General features: G+C 49.5%; 1 protein-coding gene across 1 annotated transcript in view; it reads left to right on the forward strand.

The window, feature by feature from the left end:
- The first annotated feature begins 298 nt into the window (after positions 1-298).
- Positions 299-20,685, forward strand: part of LOC138364919 (autotransporter adhesin BpaC-like) — a 41,524-nt gene continuing 21,137 nt past the window's right edge. The window contains exons 1-5 of the mRNA XM_069325003.1: positions 299-343; positions 17,151-18,092; positions 18,125-18,649; positions 18,773-18,960; positions 19,001-19,255. Of these exons, the coding sequence (XP_069181104.1) occupies positions 299-343; positions 17,151-18,092; positions 18,125-18,649; positions 18,773-18,960; positions 19,001-19,255 (1,955 nt within the window). The remainder of the gene's footprint in view (positions 344-17,150; positions 18,093-18,124; positions 18,650-18,772; positions 18,961-19,000; positions 19,256-20,685) is intronic.

A 20,685-nucleotide genomic window follows, 5' to 3' on the forward strand; every position in this document is an offset into this window, starting at 1 on the left:
AAAAAGTGTCAGAAATGTTATTAATGGTATTAGACAGCGGGCTTAATGTTGGCCTGTAGTCCTCTGCTGTTTTAAGAACTAGCTTGGTTATGCTACTGCTGCTGCTGCTGCTACTACTACTACTACTACTACTACTACTACTACTACTACTACTACTACTACTACTACTACTACTACCACACACACACACACACACACACACACATCACAGTGATTTGTCAGTGATTTTAGAAGAATAGGCAAATATGAGAAAGACAAGAACAGCCCCTTAAGGGTGACGTTTAATGGAGTGAAAAACATGATGGAAGTGCTAAAAAATGCCAAGAAATTGCAGAGTGATGAGGTTGGCAAACTTTGGTCAATAAGACAAGACCTCTCCAAGGAAGAGGTCGCATAACGCCTTAGAGGGAATGTTTAGATCCCCTCCAAAAAAAGGAAACGTGCCCAACCATTTCTGTCCAGCTCAGGATCCAACCCACGCTCCACGATTTTCAGTCCAGAACGAAGCCAACTCCACTACGAGGCACTAAAAAAAAAAGGCACTATATAAAAAATCGAAGCTGTTTCAACTCTGTTCAGTTATAGTTGTGTGTGTGTAAACTAAAGTCTTTGAAAATGAAATAAGTTTTACGAAACGCGTTCAAGTGTCGCGTCAGACTAGAAATAAAAATGAATTTTGGAGAATTGATTTTTCAATTACCATCAACAGTGAAGAAAAATATAAGATACATTGAGAAAATTCGTGTTAGAATTAATAATCTTACTTTTTCGGTCATATTTAATAATATATGTCTACAGGAAAGACTGCTACCAAAATACACTTTATATATATATATATATATATATATATATATATATATATATATATATATATATATATATATATATATTATTAAATATGACCGAAAAAGTAAGATTAATAATTCTAACACGAATTTTCTCAATCTTTCGTACATTTCTTTTCACTGTTGGAGGTAATTCAAAAATCAATTCTCCAAAATTCATTTTTATTTCTAGTCTGACGCGACACGAGCGCGTTTTGTAAAACTTATTACATTTTATAAAAAAGACCAACGTCGTCTATGCCTTCAAATGCCCACTTGGGGACTGTAAGCTCCAAAAAACCCAGTATATAGGCAAGACAACAACATCTCTTTCTAGGCGTTTAACGATGCATAAACAACAGGGCTCCATTAAGGAACATATAATCTCTTCCCACAACCAAACCATCGCCGGAGAAATCCTAGTAAACAACACAGAAATCATCGATAGATACAGCGATAGCAGGCGGCTTGACGTTTGCGAGGCACTACACATTAAGAAGTCAACACCAGCAATCAATAGCCAATTAATGCACAACTATATTCTACCCACCTCAAGACTCCGCTCCAATATAGAAGCATCAAGAAATATGGACCAATAGGCTTTCTACAATCACTTCCATTTCAATACCCATTGTTTCGTGTTCTGTCTTGTGTTGATGAAATTAATACCCTATTAATGCCACCTCTTGTTCTGTCTTGTGTTGATGAAATTAATACCCTATTAATGCCACCTCACCCCATCCACCTCACTCAAATGTAGATATAAACAAAATCGGAGATGTGTAAGTTCTATTCAGTTGTGTATTTGTAAACTAAAGTCTTTGAAAATGTAATAAGTTTTACGAAACGCGCTCGTGTCGCGTCAGACTAGAAATAAAAATGAATTTTGGAGAATTGATTTTTGAATTACCTCCAACAGTGAAAAGAAATGTACGAAAGATTGAGAAAATTCGTGTTAGAATTATTAATCTTACTTTTTCGGTCATATTTAATAATATATGTCTACAGGAAAGACTGCTACCAAAATATACTTATATATATATATATATATATATATATATATATATATATATATATATATATATATATATATATATATATATATAATGTATATATATATATATAATGTATATTTCACTCAGCATTATATATTACTTTATTTGTTTTCTGACACTATTTTTCTGTATTTTCAGGTACTGTTGTGCACTTGAGTGATCCCACCCGTGACCTGTGGTGACCTGTGGTGACCCTTGACCTCTGGTGACCTGTGGTGATCTCAGGTGATTCACGCCTCAACATGTGTGTTCTAGTTTATTCACTATTGGCCTGCTTTGTCTCGTTTTTAGTTTCGTTGTGTCTCTTCCCAAGTTGGTGTGACCGTGTGTATGTGTGTATGTAGTGTATGTGTATGTACTGTTTGTGTATGTAGTGTGTGTGTAGTGTATGTGTGTTGAAGCCGGAGGTGGCTAGTTTATTGTGCACCCCATACTCATACTGTGAGTGGTTGTTTATTGTGCACCCCATACTCATTCTGTGAGTGGTAGTTTATTGTGCACCCCATACTCATTCTGTGAGTGGTAGTTTATTGTGCACCCCATACTCATCCTGTGAGCGGTTGTTTATTGTGCACCCCATACTCATCCTGTGAGCGGTAGTGTATTGTGCACCCCATACTCATACTGTGAGCGGTAGTGTATTGTGCACCCCATACTCATTCTGTGAGCGGTTGTTTATTGTGCACCCCATACTCATCCTGTGAGCGGTAGTGTATTGTGCACCCCATACTCATCCTGTGAGCGGTAGTTTATTGTGCACCCCATACTCATCCTGTGAGCGGTAGTTTATTGTGCACCCCATACTCATCCTGTGAGCGGTAGCGCAAAAAGCATTACAGAGGGCACAAAAGGTTTTTATCAGACCTCATCTTAGATTATTACATAAACAATTTCATCTATCCTTCACACCTTATAGTTACAGAGCAAGTGCTATTTCAAGAGCTATATATTTACAGTAAGTCATTATACATTATTGGTAGGTCTTATCGCTAATACATAATTGTTTGACCAATGGAGATATTACAGTCATTGGGAGCTGCTGTTTATTATTAGTCTTCACAACACACTACTTGTTTCTTGTTTTAATGTATCCCGTGTTCTGTTTTTGTATCCCCCGTGTTCTGTTCTAGTATTCCCTGTGTTCTGTTCTTGTATTCCCCCGTGTTCTGTTCTTGTATTCCCTGTGTTCTGTTCTTGTATTCCCCGTGTTCTGTTCTTGTATTCCCCCGTGTTCTGTTCTTGTATTCCCTGTGTTCTGTTCTTGTATTCCCTGTGTTCTGTTCTTGTATTCCCTGTGTTCTGTTCTTGTATTCCCTGTGTTCTGTTCTTGTATTCCCTGTGTTCTGTTCTTGTATTCCCCGTGTTCTGTTCTTGTATTCCCCGTGTTCTGTTCTTGTATTCCCCCGTGTTCTGTTCTTGTATTCCCAGTGTTCTGTTCTTGTATTCCCGTGTTCTGTTCTTGTATTCCCCGTGTTCTGTTCTTGTATTCCCCGTGTTCTGTTCTTGTATTCCCCGTGTTCTGTTCTTGTATTCCCCGTGTTCTGTTCTTGTATTCCCCCGTGTTCTGTTCTTGTATTCCCCCGTGTTCTGTTCTTGTATTCCCCCGTGTTCTGTTCTTGTATTCCTCCGTGTTCTGTTCTTGTATTCCCCCGTGTTCTGTTCTTGTATTCCCCCGTGTTCTGTTCTTGTATTCCCTGTGTTCTGTTTTTGTATTCCCCGTGTTCTGTTCTTGTATTCCCCCGTGTTCTGTTCTTGTATTCCCTGTGTTCTGTTCTTGTATTCCCCGTGTTCTGTTCTGGTATTCCCCCGTGTTCTGTTCTGGTATTCCCCCGTGTTCTGTTCTTGTATTCCCCCGTGTTCTGTTCTTGTATTCTCCCGTGTTCTGTTCTTGTATTCCCCCGTGTTCTGTTCTTGTATTCTCCCGTGTTCTGTTCTTGTATTCCCCCGTGTTCTGTTCTGGTATTCCCCCGTGTTCTGTTCTTGTATTCCCCCGTGTTCTGTTCTTGTATTCCCGTGTTCTGTTCTTGTATTCCCCCGTGTTCGGTTCTGGTATTCCCCCGTGTTCTGTTCTTGTATTCTCCCGTGTTCTGTTCTTGTATTCCCCCGTGTTCTGTTCTTGTATTCCCCCGTGTTCTGTTCTTGTATTCCCCCGTGTTCTGTTCTTGTATTCTCCCGTGTTCTGTTCTTGTATTCCCCCGTGTTCTGTTCTGGTATTCCCCCGTGTTCTGTTCTTGTATTCCCCGTGTTCTGTTCTTGTATCCCCCGTGTTCTGTTCTTGTATTCCCCCGTGTTCTGTTCTTGTATTCTCCCGTGTTCTGTTCTTGTATTCCCTGTGTTCTGTTCTTGTATCCCCCTGTGTTCTGTTCTTGTATTCCCCGTGTTCTGTTCTTGTATCCCCCGTGTTCTGTTCTTGTATCCCCCGTGTTCTGTTCTGATATACCTCGTTCTCGTGTTCTATACATGCCGTGTTCGTGTTTTGTTCTCCGTGTTCAGCTTATCAGCGGCCAGGAGAGCTGAGAGGGTCTCAGCCCTTCTCATGCTTCCCCTTTCATCTCGGCGTGTTTATTTTTCCAGGTTTTTTATTATGACTGATACGAAGAGAGGGGGAGAGAGAGAGAGAGAGAGAGGGAGAGAGGAGAGAGAGAGAATGAGTGTCTCTGGAGGAACACGGGTGTTTCTCTCTCTCTCTCTGTCTCTCTCTCTCTCTGTCTCTCTGTCTCTCTCTCTCTCTGTCTCTCTCTGTCTCTGTCTCTCTCTCTCTCTCTCTCTCTCTCTCTCTCTCTCTCTCTCTCTCTCTCTCTGTATCTCTCTCTCTCTCTCTCTCTCTCTCTCTGTATCTCTCTCTCTCTCTCTCTCTCTCTCTCTCTCTCTCTCTCTCTCTCTGTCTCTGTCTCTGTCTCTGTCTCTCTCTGTCTCTCTCTCTCTCTCTCTCTCTCTCTCTCTCTCTCTCTCTCTCTCTCTCTCTCTCTCTCTCTCTCTCTCTCTCTCTCTGTCTCTCTCTCTGTCTCTCTCTCTCTCTCTCTCTCTCTCTCTCTCTCTCTGTCTCTCTCTCTCTCTCTGTCTCTGTCTCTCTCTCTCTCTCTGTCTCTCTCTCTCTCTCTCTCTCTCTCTCTCTCTCTCTCTCTCTCTCTGTCTCTGTCTCTGTCTCTGTCTCTCTCTCTCTCTCTCTCTCTCTCTCTCTCTCTCTCTCTCTCTCTCTCTCTCTCTCTCTCTCTCTGTCTCTGTCTCTCTCTGTCTCTGTCTCTGTCTCTGTCTCTCTCTCTCTCTCTCTCTCTCTCTCTCTCTCTCTCTCTCTCTCTCTCTCTCTCTCTCTCTCTCTCTCTCTCTCTCTCTCTCTCTCTCTCTCTCCCTTCCACTTACCTTATCTCTCGCTCGCTAATCTATTCATCACTACCCCCTCCCCCCCCTCCCTGGGCATAACGATCAAGTCAGCGATGCTTGTTGAGTCGCTCTCCCTCCCCCCCCCCCCTTCCCTTCCCTTTCCACTCCCTCCCCTCCTCCCCTCCTTAATCCCCCTCCTCCCCCTTCCACCTCCCCCCCCCTCATCAGCCCGTCCCGCTGCTTCCGTGTAATTTCAAAACCGGTTTTTCATTTGTATTAAATCCCCCCCCACTCCCCCCCCCATCTATTTACACCCCCCTCCCCTACCATCAACACCCCCCCTTCCGCTCCTGATTGTGTAGGGTGGTTTTGGGGTTCTGGTTCTGACGGACGTCTGCAGGTTTACCTGTTCCTGGAGTTTACCTCAAAAGGGGGAGGGGGGGGGTAGAAGGGGTTGTTTATAGTTAACGAGACTTAATGTAAACTTGAGGAGGGGGGTGTCGGGGGGGGGGGAGTGTCAGGGGGGGTCTGCATGGTGGTGGTGGTAGAATGACGTTATCTGGAGTTTACCTAAACCACATAGAGACTTTATGTAAACTCCGTGTTGTACGGAGACCGGGCCCCAGCTTGTTGAAGCTCACGGGATTGTTGTCAGACCTACTGGCGTTTTCACAGGAGTTTTAAGACTTGTTTCCTTCGATTACACAGGAATTCGGTTTCTTTTTTTACCTGGTTCTTAATTGTGGTTTATTCAGGTTGGTAAATTTTTATTATGAGTCCCATACCCATCCTGTGGGTGATAGTGGACCCCCTATACCCATCCTGTGGGTGATAGTGGACCCCCTATACCCATCCTGTGGGTGATAGTGGACCCCCTATACCCATCCTGTGGGTGATAGTGGACCCCCTATACCCATCCTGTGGGTGATAGTGGACCCCCTATACCCATCCTGTGGGTGATAGTGGACCCCCTATACCCATCCTGTGGGTGATAGTGGACCCCATACCCATCCTGTGGGTGATAGTGGACCCCATACCCATCCTGTGGGTGATAGTGGACCCCATACCCATCCTGTGGGTGATAGTGGACCCCCATACCCATCCTGTGGGTGGTAGTGGACCCCCATACCCATCCTGTGGGTGGTAGTGGACCTTCATACCCGTCCTGTGGGTGGTAATGGACCCATACCCATCCTGTGGGTGGTAGTGGACCCCCATACTCATCCAGTGGGTGATAATGGACCCCCATACCCATCCTGTGGGTGGTAGTGGACCCCCATACCCATCCTGTGGGTGGTAGTGGACCCCATACCCATCCTGTGGGTGATAGTGCAAAGGGTTACAGAGGCTAAGCAAGCTACAGTGTTGATAACCTATTTTCATATTTTAATATAAGGTATAAGGGGGGGGGGGGTAGAAGACTATATGAGCCAGCGTCCGTGGGAGCCCCACAACGCCTCCCTCGGGTGCTTCATATCCTCTTCTTCGAGGCTTGAGAGTCCCTACAAACAACTTTGTACTTTGTAACCTCAAAGGCCCCAAATGATAGCTTTCAGACACTGGGAATCGAACCAGGTAACGCACACCGTGCTGATGTTCTTCTCTTTTTCCAGGATTTGAAGATGGGTGGGTTGGGTGTCTTTAACTTTCAGCCCCGTTAGTGTGACCTATTGACTAGAAATGGATTACTTACCTGGAACATTTAGAACATCGTGTGTGGGACTTTTTGTGTTTCACGGAAACTTCCACCTTGGTCGACGACTGGGCCGCGGGGACGCTAAGCCCCGGAAGCACCTCAAGGTACCATGTCTGGGAAATAAATGTGAAATTACCAAACACAGGTCAGAGAGCTCCTTGAGATTTCCTTGACCGGTTTTGTGTGAGTCACTTGGATGAGTTCCTTCAGGACGTGGAGTTCCTACATCTTTCCTTCGCCTTTCATGAAGGATGTGAAGGAAGTGGTGGGAAGAGGCGGGTTGTAGTGGCCTTCCGTCTTCTGCTTGACAAAGGAATTAATCACCAAACAAGCCTGGCTTAAGACTGAGCTTGGAGAGTAGACCATAAGAACAAAGATAACTGCAGAAGGCCTATTGGCCCATACGAGGCAGCTCCTATTGATATCCACCCAATCCCACTCATATATATGTCTAACCTAGTAGTAACGGTACTTAGAAGAACTCTCAAAATCGACTTCAGGTAAACTACAGATAAATACTCCTTCTCTCTATGTAATTCTCTCTAATACTCCTTCTCTCTATCTAATACTCGCTAATACTCCTTCTCTCTATCTAATACTCTCTAATACTCCTTCTCTCTATCTAATACTCTCTAATACTCCTTCTCTCTATCTAATACTCCTTCTCTTTATCTAATACTCTCTAATACTACTCCTCTCTATCTAATACTCTCTAATACTCCTCATCTCTGAGTATTTACCGTCACAGGCAAGGAGAAACAATTTACAAACATTATTATCCCCCCACACCACACAACAGGACCACAAACATCAAAGTCCAAAATAACATTAACACACTTGGTGCAAAGGAGGTGTGCAACATGAGGGGCGTCCCTTCGTGCAACAATACATGTGTGAGCAGTATAAGTATTGAGTGGTGAAGTGGTCACAGCAGTAGCGAGCATCCCACAGGAAGCTGGAGTACAAGACGGTCTGGAGGAGCAAGGTAGCTTGCCAGAGCTTGCTTAAAGATGCCTTCATCACAAGGCACTACGGGCTCACCATAGCCCGTGCTACTTGGAACTTTGTTCCAGGTAGCGAATCTTTAACAACAACAAAGATGCCTTCTGAGAGGGATTTCTGTAAACTCTTAACAAGGCTCTTACTAATTCATTGCAAGAGAGAGAGAGATAAGAGAGATAAGATTATAATTAATGTCAATATTCTTCTAATTAACTTTAAGATACAAAGTGCTCCTTAGATATTGTTTAGACACTCTCTCCACTCTTCAAGTAAAGTGTTATCTGCACTGGGAAGGATTCTGTGTGGGTGTGTAGGCTGCTACAGTGTTGTGTGGGTGTGTAGGCTGCTACAGTGTTGTGTGTGTGTGTGTAGGCTGCCACAGTGTTGTGTGTGTGTGTGTAGGCTGCTACAGTGTTGTGTGTGTGTGTGTAGGCTGCTACAGTGTTGTGTGGGTGTGTAGGCTGCTACAGTGTTGTGTGGGTGTGTAGGCTGCTACAGTGTTGTGTGGGTGTGTGTAGGCTGCCAGTGTTGTGTGTGTGTGTGTGTAGGCTGCTACAGTGTTGTGTGTGTGTGTGTAGGCTGCTACAGTGTTGTGTGGGTGTGTGTAGGCTGCTACAGTGTTGTGTGTGTGTGTGTAGGCTGCTACAGTGTTGTGTGGGTGTGTGTAGGCTGCTACAGTGTTGTGTGGGTGTGTAGGCTGCTACAGTGTTGTGTGGGTGTGTGTAGGCTGCCACAGTGTTGTGTGTGTGTGTGTAGGCTGCTACAGTGTTGTGTGGGTGTGTAGGCTGCCACAGTGTTGTGTGGGTGTGTGTAGGTTGCCACAGTGTTGTGTGGGTGTGTGTAGGCTGCTACAGTGTTGTGTGTGGGTGTGTGTAGGCTGCCACAGTGTTGTGTGGGTGTGTGTAGGTTGCCACAGTGTTGTGTGGGTGTGTGTAGGCTGCTACAGTGTTGTGTGTGGGTGTGTGTAGGCTGCCACAGTGTTGTGTGGGTGTGTGTAGGTTGCCACAGTGTTGTGTGGGTGTGTGTAGGCTGCTACAGTGTTGTGTGTGGGTGTGTGTAGGCTGCCACAGTGTTGTGTGGGTGTGTAGGCTGCTACAGTGTTGTGTGGGTGTGTGTAGGCTGCCACAGTGTTGTGTGGGTGTGTGTAGGCTGCCACAGTGTTGTGTGTGTGTGTGTAGGCTGCCACAGTGTTGTGTGTATGTGTGTAGGCTGCCACAGTGTTGTGTGTGGGTGTGTAGGCTGCCACAGTGTTGTGTGGGTGTGTGTAGGTTGCCACAGTGTTGTGTGGGTGTGTAGGCTGCTACAGTGTTGTGTGGGTGTGTGTAGGCTGCCACAGTGTTGTGTGGGTGTGTAGGCTGCCACAGTGTTGTGTGGGTGTGTGTAGGCTGCTACAGTGTTGTGTGGGTGTGTGTAGGCTGCTACAGTGTTGTGTGGGTGTGTGTAGGCTGCTACAGTGTTGTGGGTGTGTGTGTAGGCTGCTACAGTGTTGTGTGGGTGTGTGTAGGCTGCTACAGTGTTGTGGGTGTGTGTGTAGGCTGCTACAGTGTTGTGTGGGTGTGTGTAGGCTGCTACAGTGTTGTGTGGGTGTGTGTAGGCTGCTACAGTGTTGTGTGGGTGTGTAGGCTGCTACAGTGTTGTGTGGGTGTGTAGGCTGCTACAGTGTTGTGTGGGTGTGTGTAGGCTGCTACAGTGTTGTGGGTGTGTGTAGGCTGCTACAGTGTTGTGTGGGTGTGTGTAGGCTGCTACAGTGTTGTGTGTGTGTGTGTAGGCTGCTACAGTGTTGTGTGGGTGTGTGTAGGCTGCTACAGTGTTGTGTGGGTGTGTGTAGGCTGCTACAGTGTTGTGTGGGTGTGTGTAGGCTGCTACAGTGTTGTGTGGGTGTGTGTAGGCTGCTACAGTGTTGTGTGGGTGTGTGTAGGCTGCTACAGTGTTGTGTGTGTGTGTGTAGGCTGCTACAGTGTTGTGTGGGTGTGTAGGCTGCCACAGTGTTGTGTGGGTGTGTGTAGGTTGCCACAGTGTTGTGTGGGTGTGTGTAGGCTGCTACAGTGTTGTGTGTGGGTGTGTGTAGGCTGCCACAGTGTTGTGTGGGTGTGTAGGCTGCTACAGTGTTGTGTGGGTGTGTGTAGGCTGCCACAGTGTTGTGTGGGTGTGTGTAGGCTGCCACAGTGTTGTGTGTGTGTGTGTAGGCTGCCACAGTGTTGTGTGTGTGTGTGTAGGCTGCCACAGTGTTGTGTGTGGGTGTGTAGGCTGCCACAGTGTTGTGTGGGTGTGTGTAGGTTGCCACAGTGTTGTGTGGGTGTGTAGGCTGCTACAGTGTTGTGTGGGTGTGTGTAGGGTGCTACAGTGTTGTGTGGGTGTGTAGGCTGCTACAGTGTTGTGTGGGTGTGTGTAGGCTGCCACAGTGTTGTGTGGGTGTGTGTAGGCTGCCACAGTGTTGTGTGTGTGTGTGTAGGCTGCTACAGTGTTGTGTGTGGGTGTGTGTAGGCTGCCACAGTGTTGTGTGGGTGTGTGTAGGCTGCCACAGTGTTGTGTGTGTGTGTGTGTAGGCTGCCACAGTGTTGTGTGGGTGTGTGTAGGCTGCCACAGTGTTGTGTGTGTGTGTGTGTAGGCTGCCACAGTGTTGTGTGGGTGTGTGCAGGCTGCCACAGTGTTGTGTGGGTGTGTGTAGGCTGCCACAGTGTTGTGTGTGGGTGTGTGTAGGCTGCCACAGTGTTGTGTGGGTGTGTGTAGGCTGCCACAGTGTTGTGTGTGGGTGTAGGCTGCCACAGTGTTGTGTGGGTGTGTGTAGGCTGCCACAGTGTTGTGTGTGGGTATAGGCTGCCACAGTGTTGTGTGGGTGTGTAGGCTGCCACAGTGTTGTGTGCGTGTGTGTTTAGGCTGCCACAGTGTTGTGTGCGTGTGTGTTTAGGCTGCCACAGTGTTGTGTGTGGGTGTGCAGGCTGCCACAGTGTTGTGTGGGTGTGTGCAGGCTGCCACAGTGTTGTGTGTGGGTGTGTAGGCTGCCACAGTGTTGTGTGTGGGTGTGTGTAGGCTGCCACAGTGTTGTGTGGGTGTGTAGGCTGCCACAGTGTTGTGTGGGTGTGTGTAGGCTGCCACAGTGTTGTGTGTGGGTGTAGGCTGCCACAGTGTTGTGTGGGTGTGTAGGCTGCCACAGTGTTGTGTGGGTGTGTGTAGGCTGCCACAGTGTTGTGTGTGGGTGTGTAGGCTGCCACAGTGTTGTGTGTGGGTGTAGGCTGCCACAGTGTTGTGTGGGTGTGTGTAGGCTGCCACAGTGTTGTGTGGGTGTGTGTAGGCTGCCACAGTGTTGTGTGTGGGTGTAGGCTGCCACAGTGTTGTGTGGGTGTGTAGGCTGCCACAGTGTTGTGTGGGTGTGTAGGCTGCCACAGTGTTGTGTGTGGGTGTGTGTAGGCTGCCACAGTGTTGTGTGTGGGTGTAGGCTGCCACAGTGTTGTGTGGGTGTGTAGGCTGCCACAGTGTTGTGTGTGGGTGTAGGCTGCCACAGTGTTGTGTGGGTGTGTAGGCTGCCACAGTGTTGTGTGGGTGTGTGTAGGCTGACACAGTGTTGTGTGGGTGTGCAGGCCGCCACAGTGTTGTGTGGGTGTGTGTAGGCTGCAACATGGGGTGTGGTATGTGGTGATCATGTCTCCCCTAACTCTTTTATCTTCCAGCGATGTGAGGTTAGTTCCCGCAGTCTCTCTTCGTACCTTACACCCATCAGCTCGGGTACTAGTCTGGTGGCATGCGTCTGAACCTTCTCCAACTTAGTCTTGTGCTTGACGAGTTATAGACTCCATGCTGGAGCTGCACACTCCAGGATTGGTCTGACATATGTGGTATACAAGGTTCTGAATGATTCCTGACGCAAGTTTTTTAAAGGCCGTTCTTATGTTGGCCAACCTGACATATGCTGCTGATGATATCCTCTTGATATGGGCTTCAGGGGAGAGGTCTGGCGTGATATCAACCCCCAGGTCTTTCTCGCTCTCGCTCTCGCTCTCTCTCTCGCTCTCTCTCTCTCTCTCTCTCTCTCTCTCTCTCTCTCTCTCTCTCTCTCTCTCTCTCTCTCTCTCTCTCTCTCTCTCTCTCTCTCTCTCTCTTTCTCTCTCTCTGAACTTAGTCTCAGAGACCTTGGTAAGTGAAGTTGTGAGGTGACAAACATTGTGGTCTCAACTAAGCTGTTTTGTGAGATGTTCAGGGACAGTCAGCCGTCGTGTTTTTTCACTGTCTTGAGTTGACTCAAATTGGTGTATTAATGTAGACCTGTGATTATCGGGGGATATGGTTGAATAATGATACCCATATCAGCAAATATATAATTGATTAACTTACTTTTTTAATTGTCTGTAATTTTTTATACCTAAATCTTGGATTTTGAAAGCTAGAGTGGAGAGCACTCTGAAGTTTTGTGTCTTTACGATTCTTGACTATTCATACAGGAGTCAGGTGATGACATCAGATAATATTGTTGTGCAGACAAGTTCCATTCCTTGTCTGATAATATATTTAACTTGAATGGATGGTGGCAGTAACCTTCTATCTTACCACATTCTCTCCCTCTCATTCTGAAACTTTCCCTTTCTCCTGAACACTTTTCAAAGTTTATTTTTAACAAAAACTTTTAAAGTTTACTTTTAAAGTTTTCGACCTGCACCAGAAAATACAGTGATGTTTAACAATGATAAATTCCAGGTACTCAGGTACGGTAAAAATGAGGACATTAAACATAATACAGGGTACAAAACACAATCGAATCTTCCCATAGTAGAAAAACAGCATGTCAAGGATTTGTGAATAATGATGTCTGACGACCTAAAGTTTAGGGAGCATAACCAAGCAAATATTGCGACAGCCAGGAAAATGATCGGATAGATTACGAGAACTTTCAAATCCAGGGATCCCATCACAATGGTTGTACTCTTCAAGTCACTTGTGCTGTCCCGTCTTGAGTACTGCTCAGTACTCACTTCCCCCTTCAGAGCAGGAGAGATTGCTGAAATAGAGGGAATACAGAGAACATATACGGCACGCATAGACGCGATAGAGCACCTAAATTTTTGGGATCTTCTCAAAGCTCTCCAAATGTACTCTCTAGAAAGGAGACGAGAGAGATATCAAATAATATACACGTGGAAAATACTGGAGGGCCAAGTCCCAAATCTACACAGTAAAATAACAACTTACTGGAGTGAACGATATGGAAGAAAATGCAGAATAGAACCCGTGAAGAGCAGAGGTGCCATAGGCACAATCAGAGAACACTGTATAAACATCAGAGGTCCGCGGTTGTTCAACATCCTCCCAGCGAGCATAAGAAATATTGCCGGAACAACCGTGGACATCTTAAAGAGGAAACTAGATAGTTTCCTCCAAGGAGTGCCGGATCATCCGGGCTGTGGTGGGTATGTGGGCCTGCGGGCCGCTGCAAGCAACAGCCTGGTGGACCAAACTCTCACAAGTCAAGCCTGGCCTCGGGCCGGGCTTGGGGAGTAGAAGAACTCCCAGAACCCCATCAAGCAGGTATCAAGCACTCTTCCTCACACCTTCTACCCCTCTACCTCCCTCGCCCTGGGAGTTTTTAATTAATTTCTTTTCTTTTAAATTTCCGATAAGTTACGATTATATAGCACTTGGAAGGGGTCAGGATAAAGATTTGGGATGGAACGGGGGGAAAGGAATGGTGCCCAACCACTTGGACGGTCGGGGGATTTGAACACCGACCTGCATGAAGCGAGACCGTCGCTCTACCGTCCAACCGCAAGTAGATTCCCACATCAGTGGCCTCGATTCTGTTACTCCGGGTCAGCACTCCGTGACATCGGGATAAGGATCAGAGCTCAAAGACCTTACTCTCCACCTTCCTCTTGACGTTAATGAGCCCACGACAGAAAAATTTCTCCCCTTGAGGTGTTTTCCCCGAAGGTCTGTGGTCTTTGTGGGATGAGTCTTGAGCTGATGATGACAGTGGGGGGTGGGGGGGGGGAGATGAGGGGAGGGGAGAGAAGGTGAGGATGGGTGAGGGGAAGGTAAAGAAGGTGAAGGGGGAAGGACTGGGAGGGAAGTGGGGGAGTATTTTTTTTTTTATTATTATTTTCTACTACAGACGTGGCCGGACATTTACAGTGCTAACCAGCATATATACATTTTCTTCTGTCCTCCATGGACAGGGTTAGAGATTAGTTAAAAATATAGTTCAGGGATTTATTGAAGTGGGGGGGGGAGAGTGATGGGGAGTGGAACAAGGGGTACAATACCTTGCGGTGATTCTGAGGATCAACATCCCCGCGGCCCGGTCCCCGACCAGGCCTCCTGGTTGGTGGACTGGTCAACCAGGCTGTTGGACGCGGCTGCTCGCAGCCTGACGTATGAGTCACAGCCTGGTTGATCAGGGATCCTTTGGAGGTGTTTATCCAGTTCTCTCTTGAACACTGTGAGGGGTCGACCAGTTATGTCCCTTATGTGTAGTGGAAGCGTGTTGAACAGTCTCGGGTCTCTGATGTTGATAGTTCTCTCTTGAACACTGTGAGGGGTCGGCCAGTTATGCCCCTTATGTGTAGTGGAAGCGTGATGAACAGTCTCGGGCCTCTGATGTTGATAGTTCTCTCTTGAACACTGTGAGAAGTCGGCCAGTTATGTTCCTTATGTGTAGTGGAAGCGTGTTGAACAGTCTCGGGCCTCAGATGTTGATAGTTCTCTCTTGAACACTGTGAGAAGTCGGCCAGTTATGTTCCTTATGTGTAGTGGAAGCGTGTTGAACAGTCTCGGGCCTCTGATGTTGATAGTTCTCTCTTGAACACTGTGAGGGGTCGGCCAGTTATGTTCCTTATGTGTAGTGGAAGCGTGTTGAACAGTCTCGGGCCTCTGATGTTGATAGTTCTCTCTTGAACACTGTGAGGGGTCGGCCAGTTATGCCCCTTATGTGTAGTGGAAGCGTGTTGAACAGTCTCGGGCCTCTGATGTTGATAGTTCTCTCTTGAACACTGTGAGGGGTCGGCCAGTTATGTCCCTTATGTGTAGTGGAAGCGTGTTGAACAGTCTCGGGCCTCTGATGTTGATAGTTCTCTCTTGAACACTGTGAGGGGTCGACCAGTTATGCCCCTTATGTGTAGTGGAAGCGTGTTGAACAGTCTCGGGCCTCTGATGTTGATAGTTCTCTCTCAGAGTACCTGTTGCACCTCTGCTCTTCAACGGGGGTATTCTGCACATCCTGTCATGCCTCCTGGTCTCATGTGGTGTTATTTCTGTGTGCAGGTTTGGGACCAGCCCCTCTACTATTTTCTACATGTGTAAATGTAAGGGAGCGATAAGAAGTGGAACAGAAGGGGAAAGTACTTGAGTGAGAAAGAATGAAATAATTGAAGGGAGGGAGATAGATAAATAGCCAAAGAGAGAGCGAAAGAGGGGGGGAGGGGGGAAGAGGGGAGAGAAAGAAAAACCCAGCAAGATGAAAGCCAGGTAGTGACAAGAATAATCTAAGTGTAGTGAGGGGATAGATAAGAGACAGAGAACGTCGAGAGATCAAAAAGATATCCACGATATAGATAGGAGAAGATCCACAAGTTATTATTCGTGTTTTATTATTTATTTATCATTATTATTTATATATATACAATAGTGCTTATATTCCAGTACAGCCACTACCGCGCACGGCGCGCCAGGCGGGTCCTTAATCCTAATATCCCCCCGGAATACAACCCGACAAACTGTTTTACAACCAGGTACCCAATCACTGCTGCGTGAAGAGAGGCTACAGTTAATTAAGGATTGGCGCCCAGTCAATCCTCCCCCGGCCAGGATACCAACCCAGACCAAAACCGCTCGCGAAGCACCGGGCGAGTGCTTTACCACTGCGCCACGGAGCCCGCTGATACAGTGAGAAGGAAAGTGGTGAAAGAGAAGCAGTGATAACAGGAAAATTAACAATAAAATATGCAAGAGGAGAAGATGGGAAAGCGTGGAAGAGAGGGGGAAAAAGAGGGGAGTTGAGGGGACAGGCTGACAACGAAGCAGGAAGTGACACTGATGAGGGGAGAGAGACAAAAGATGATCAGCATCAGTAGGAAAGGAAGGGGGGAGAGGGCCAGGCGTCGGATGGAAGAGGAGGAGGAGGAGGAGGAGGAGGGGAGGCTTGGAAGAGAACGGGATAGGTGGTCGGGGGGGGGGGGGTGAGAGCAGGGGAGAAAGACCCATTAAAGAAACGGAAGGAAATAAAGCAATCATTAACAAAGGAGATTAAAGCCATGGGAAATAAAGCAGTAAGAAGTGGATGAAACGAGAGACGGGAAACGAGAGAGAGTGCGTTAGAGTGCGTTAGAGTGCGTGAGAGTGCGTGAGAGTGCGTGAGAGTGCGTGAGAGTCCGTGAGAGTGCGTGAGAGTGCGTGAGTGTGCGTGAGTGTGCGTGAGTGTGTGTGAGAGTGTGTGAGAGTGTGTGTGAGTGTGTGTGAGTGTGTGTGAGAGTGTGTGAGAGAGTGTGTGAGAGAGAGAAGAGGAAGGGGGAGAAAGGGGGAAGTGAAATGCGAGTAGACATCAAGCCGCAGAAGTCGATATATAATAACTAAAATCCCAGAATTACAGAACAACTATGGACATAAATTTACTCGGAGCTGAGAATAGTGGACCAAAATACGACATAAACTCATGAGAACGTTTAGCCAAAACGCTATCGACCGCGAGATGTCGTAACTGATGCTATGTTTTGAGCGCTTGAGAGCTCTGCGCTCTCACACTTCTCTACCCTAACTCCTATTGAAGTGCCTGACCTTACGAGTATGCAGAAGCTTCCAGCGCTATGTTGATCAGACCACACACTAGAAGGTGATGGGAAGACGACGTTTCGGTCCGTCCTGGACCATTCTCAAGTCGATTGTGAATGACACAATCGACTTGAGAATGGTCCAGGACGGACCGAAACGTCGTCGTCCCTTCACCTTCCAGTGCCACTCTTCCAGAGTCATAAGATGCAGTGTTATTAAGAATAACTTGAAGCCCTCGTGTCGTAGTCCAAGAGCCGTAGTGTCAGTGTTGTCCGCCCATCAGAGTGGGTGACGACCACTCAGGGGTCATCAGTTGCTGTGGGAGTGCCGGGGAAGATGGCACACATTGGTCCAATCCGTGGCCGGGATTTCTGGTTGCAGTGGAGGCACGGCAGTGTGGCCCCTGTTAACGGCAGTGTGACCCCTGTCAACGGCAGTGTGGTTCCCCGTCAACGGTAGTGTGGCCCCTGTCAACGGCAGTGTGGCCCTTGTCAACGGCAGTGTGGCCCCTGTCAACGGCAGTGTGGCCCCCGTCAACGGCAGTGTGGTCCCGTCAACGGCAGTGTGGTCCCCGTCAACGGCAGTGTGGCCCCCGTCAACGGCAGTGTGGCCCCCGTCAACGGCAGTGTGGCCCCCGTCAACGGCAGTGTGGCCCCCGTCAACGGTAGTGTGGGCCCCGTCAACGGCAGTGTGGCCCCCGTCAACGGTAGTGTGGGCCCCGTCAACGGTAGTGTGGGCCCCGTCAACGGCAGTGTGGCCCCCGTCAACGGTAGTGTGGGCCCCGTCAACGGCAGTGTGGCCCCCGTCAACGGCAGTGTGGCCCCCGTCAACGGCAGTGTGGCCCCCGTCAACGGCAGTGTGGACCAGTCAACGGCAGTGTGGTCCCCGTCAACGGCAGTGTGGCCCCCGTCAACGGCAGTGTGGTCCCGTCAACGGCAGTGTGGCCCCCGTCAACGGCAGTGTGGTCCCCGTCAACGGCAGTGTGGCCCCCGTCAACGGCAGTGTGGTCCCGTCAACGGCAGTGTGGCCCCCGTCAACGGCAGTGTGGTCCCGTCAACGGCAGTGTGGTCCCGTCAACGGCAGTGTGGTCCCGTCAACGGCAGTGTGGCCCCCGTCAACGGCAGTGTGGCCCCCGTCAACGGCAGTGTAGTCCCGTCAACGGCAGTGTGGTCCCGTCAACGGCAGTGTGGCCCCCGTCAACGGCAGTGTGGCCCCCGTCAACGGCAGTGTGGCCCCCGTCAACGGCAGTGTGGCCCCCGTCAACGGCAGTGTGGCCCCCGTCAACGGCAGTGTGGCCCCGTCAACGGCAGTGTGGTCCCGTCAACGGCAGTGTGGCCCCCGTCAACGGTAGTGTGGGTCCGTCAACGGCAGTGTGGCCCCCGTCAACGGCAGTGTGGCCCCGTCAAAGGCAGTGTGGCCCCCGTCAACGGCAGTGTGGCCCCCGTTAACGGCAGTGTGGCCCCCGTCAACGGCAGTGTGGCCCCGTCAAAGGCAGTGTGGCCCCCGTCAAAGGCAGTGTGGCCCCCGTCAACGGCAGTGTGGTCCCCGTCAACGGCAGTGTGGTCCCCGTCAACGGCAGTGTGGCCCCCGTCAACGGCAGTGTGGCCCCCGTCAACGGCAGTGTGGCCCCCGTCAACGGCAGTGTGGCCCCCGTCAACGGCAGTGTGGCCCCCGTCAACGGCAGTGTGGCCCCCGTCAACGGCAGTGTGGCCCCCGTCAACGGCAGTGTGGCCCCCGTCAACGGCAGTGTGGCCCCCGTCAACGGCAGTGTGGCCCCCGTCAACGGCAGTGTGGCCCCCGTCAACGGCAGTGTGGCCCCCGTCAACGGCAGTGTGGCCCCCGTCAACGGCAGTGTGGCCCCCGTCAACGGCAGTGTGGCCCCCGTCAACGGCAGTGTGGGCCCCGTCAACGGCAGTGTGGCCCCCGTCAACGGTAGTGTGGCCCCCGTCAACGGCAGTGTGGTCCCCGTCAACGGCAGTGTGGCCCCCGTCAACGGCAGTGTGGGCCCGTCAACGGCAGTGTGGTCCCCGTCAACGGCAGTGTGGCCCCCGTCAACGGCAGTGTGGCCCCCGTCAACGGCAGTGTGGTCCCCGTCAACGGCAGTGTGGCCCCATCAACGGTAGTGTGGGCCCGTCAACGGCAGTGTGGTCCCCGTCAACGGCAGTGTGGCCCCCGTCAACGGCAGTGTGGCCCCCATCAACGGTAGTGTGGTCCCCGTCAACGGCAGTGTGGTCCCCGTCAACGGCAGTGTGGCCCCCGTCAACGGCAGTGTGGCCCCCGTCAACGGCAGTGTGGCCCCATCAACGGTAGTGTGGGCCCGTCAACGGCAGTGTGGTCCCCGTCAACGGCAGTGTGGCCCCCGTCAACGGCAGTGTGGCCCCCATCAACGGTAGTGTGGTCCCCGTCAACGGCAGTGTGGTCCCCGTCAACGGCAGTGTGGCCCCCGTCAACGGCAGTGTGGCCCCCGTCAACGGTAGTGTGGGCCCGTCAACGGCAGCTGCCAGCCCCGGACTAGCGAAGATCCCGTTACTTCGCAGCATCATTCACTCTCTAGTTCGTAGGCTGCTGCCCCCGGCAGCGCGATCCTCAGCCATGCTCTCCCAGATGTGAGTTGGCTTTACCTGTCCTTGTGGTAATTCCGAAGGTCGTTCCCCCGCGGCTCGGTCGTCGACCAGGCCTCCTGGTTGCTGGACTGGTCAACCAGGCTGTTGGACGCGCGACTGCTCGCAGCCTGACGTATGAGTCACAGCCTGGTTGATCAGGTATCCTATGGAGGTGCTTATTGAGTTCTCTCTTGAACACTGTGAGGGGTCGGCCAGTTATGCCCCTTATGTGTAGTGGAAGCGTGTTGAACAGTCTCGGGCCTCTGATGTTGATAGTTCTCTCTTGAACACTGTGAGGGGTCAGCCAGTTATGGCCCTTATGTGTAGTGGAAGCGTGTTGAACAGTCTCGGGCCTCTGATGTTGATAGTTCTCTCTTGAACACTGTGAGGGGTCGGCCAGTTATGTCCCTTATGTGTAGTGGAAGCGTGTTGAACAGTCTCGGGCCTCTGATGTTGATAGTTCTCTCTTGAACACTGTGAGGGGTCGGCCAGTTATGTCCCTTATGTGTAGTGGAAGCGTGTTGAACAGTCTGGGGTCTCTGGTGTTGATAGTTCTCTCTTGAACACTGTGAGGGGTCGGCCAGTTATGCCCCTTATGTGTAATGGAAGCGTATTGAACAGTCTCGGGCCTCTGATGTTGATAGTTCTCTCTTGAACACTGTGAGGGGTCAGCCAGTTATGCCCCTTATGTGTAGTGGAAGCGTGTTGAACAGTCTCGGGCCTCTGATGTTGATAGTTCTCTCTCAGAGTACCTGTTGCACCTCTGCTCTTCAACGGGGGTATTCTGCACATCCTGCCATGCCTCCTGGTCTCATGTGATGTTATTTCTGTGTGCAGGTTTGGGACCAGCCCCTCTATTATTTTCCACGTGTAAATTATTATGTCTCTCTCCCGCCTGCGCTCAAGAGAATACAGATTTAAAGATTTTAATTAATCCCAATAACTTAGATGATTTATTGAGCAGATTCTAGCAGTAAAGGATCTCTACACGCTCTCCAGGTCAGCAATTTCTCCAGCTTTGAAAGGGGCTGTCATTGTGCAGCAGTACTCCACTCTAGAGAGCACTAGTGTCTTGAAAAGTATCATCATCGGTATAGCATCTCTAGTGTGAAAGGTTCTTGTTATCCAATCTGATTGAAACCTAATTTACATTAGATTGGGGGTTTGATGTCGGGAGCCGGTCGGCCGAGCGGACAGCACACTGAACTTGTGATCCTGTGGTCCCGGGTTCGATCCCGGGCGCCAACGCAATGGGCAGAGTTTCTTCCACCCTATGCCCCTGTTACCTAGCAGTAAAATAGGTACCTGGGTGTTAGTCAGCTGTCATGGGCTGCTTCCTGGGGGTGGAGGCCTGGTCGAGGACCGGGCCGCGGGGACTCTAAAGCCCCGAAATCATCTCAAGATAACCTCAAGATGTGTCCTCTATGTTGTCT

This window comes from Procambarus clarkii, chromosome 15 (genome assembly GCF_040958095.1).
Source record: "Procambarus clarkii isolate CNS0578487 chromosome 15, FALCON_Pclarkii_2.0, whole genome shotgun sequence".
Classification (NCBI taxonomy): Eukaryota; Metazoa; Arthropoda; class Malacostraca; order Decapoda; family Cambaridae; genus Procambarus; species Procambarus clarkii.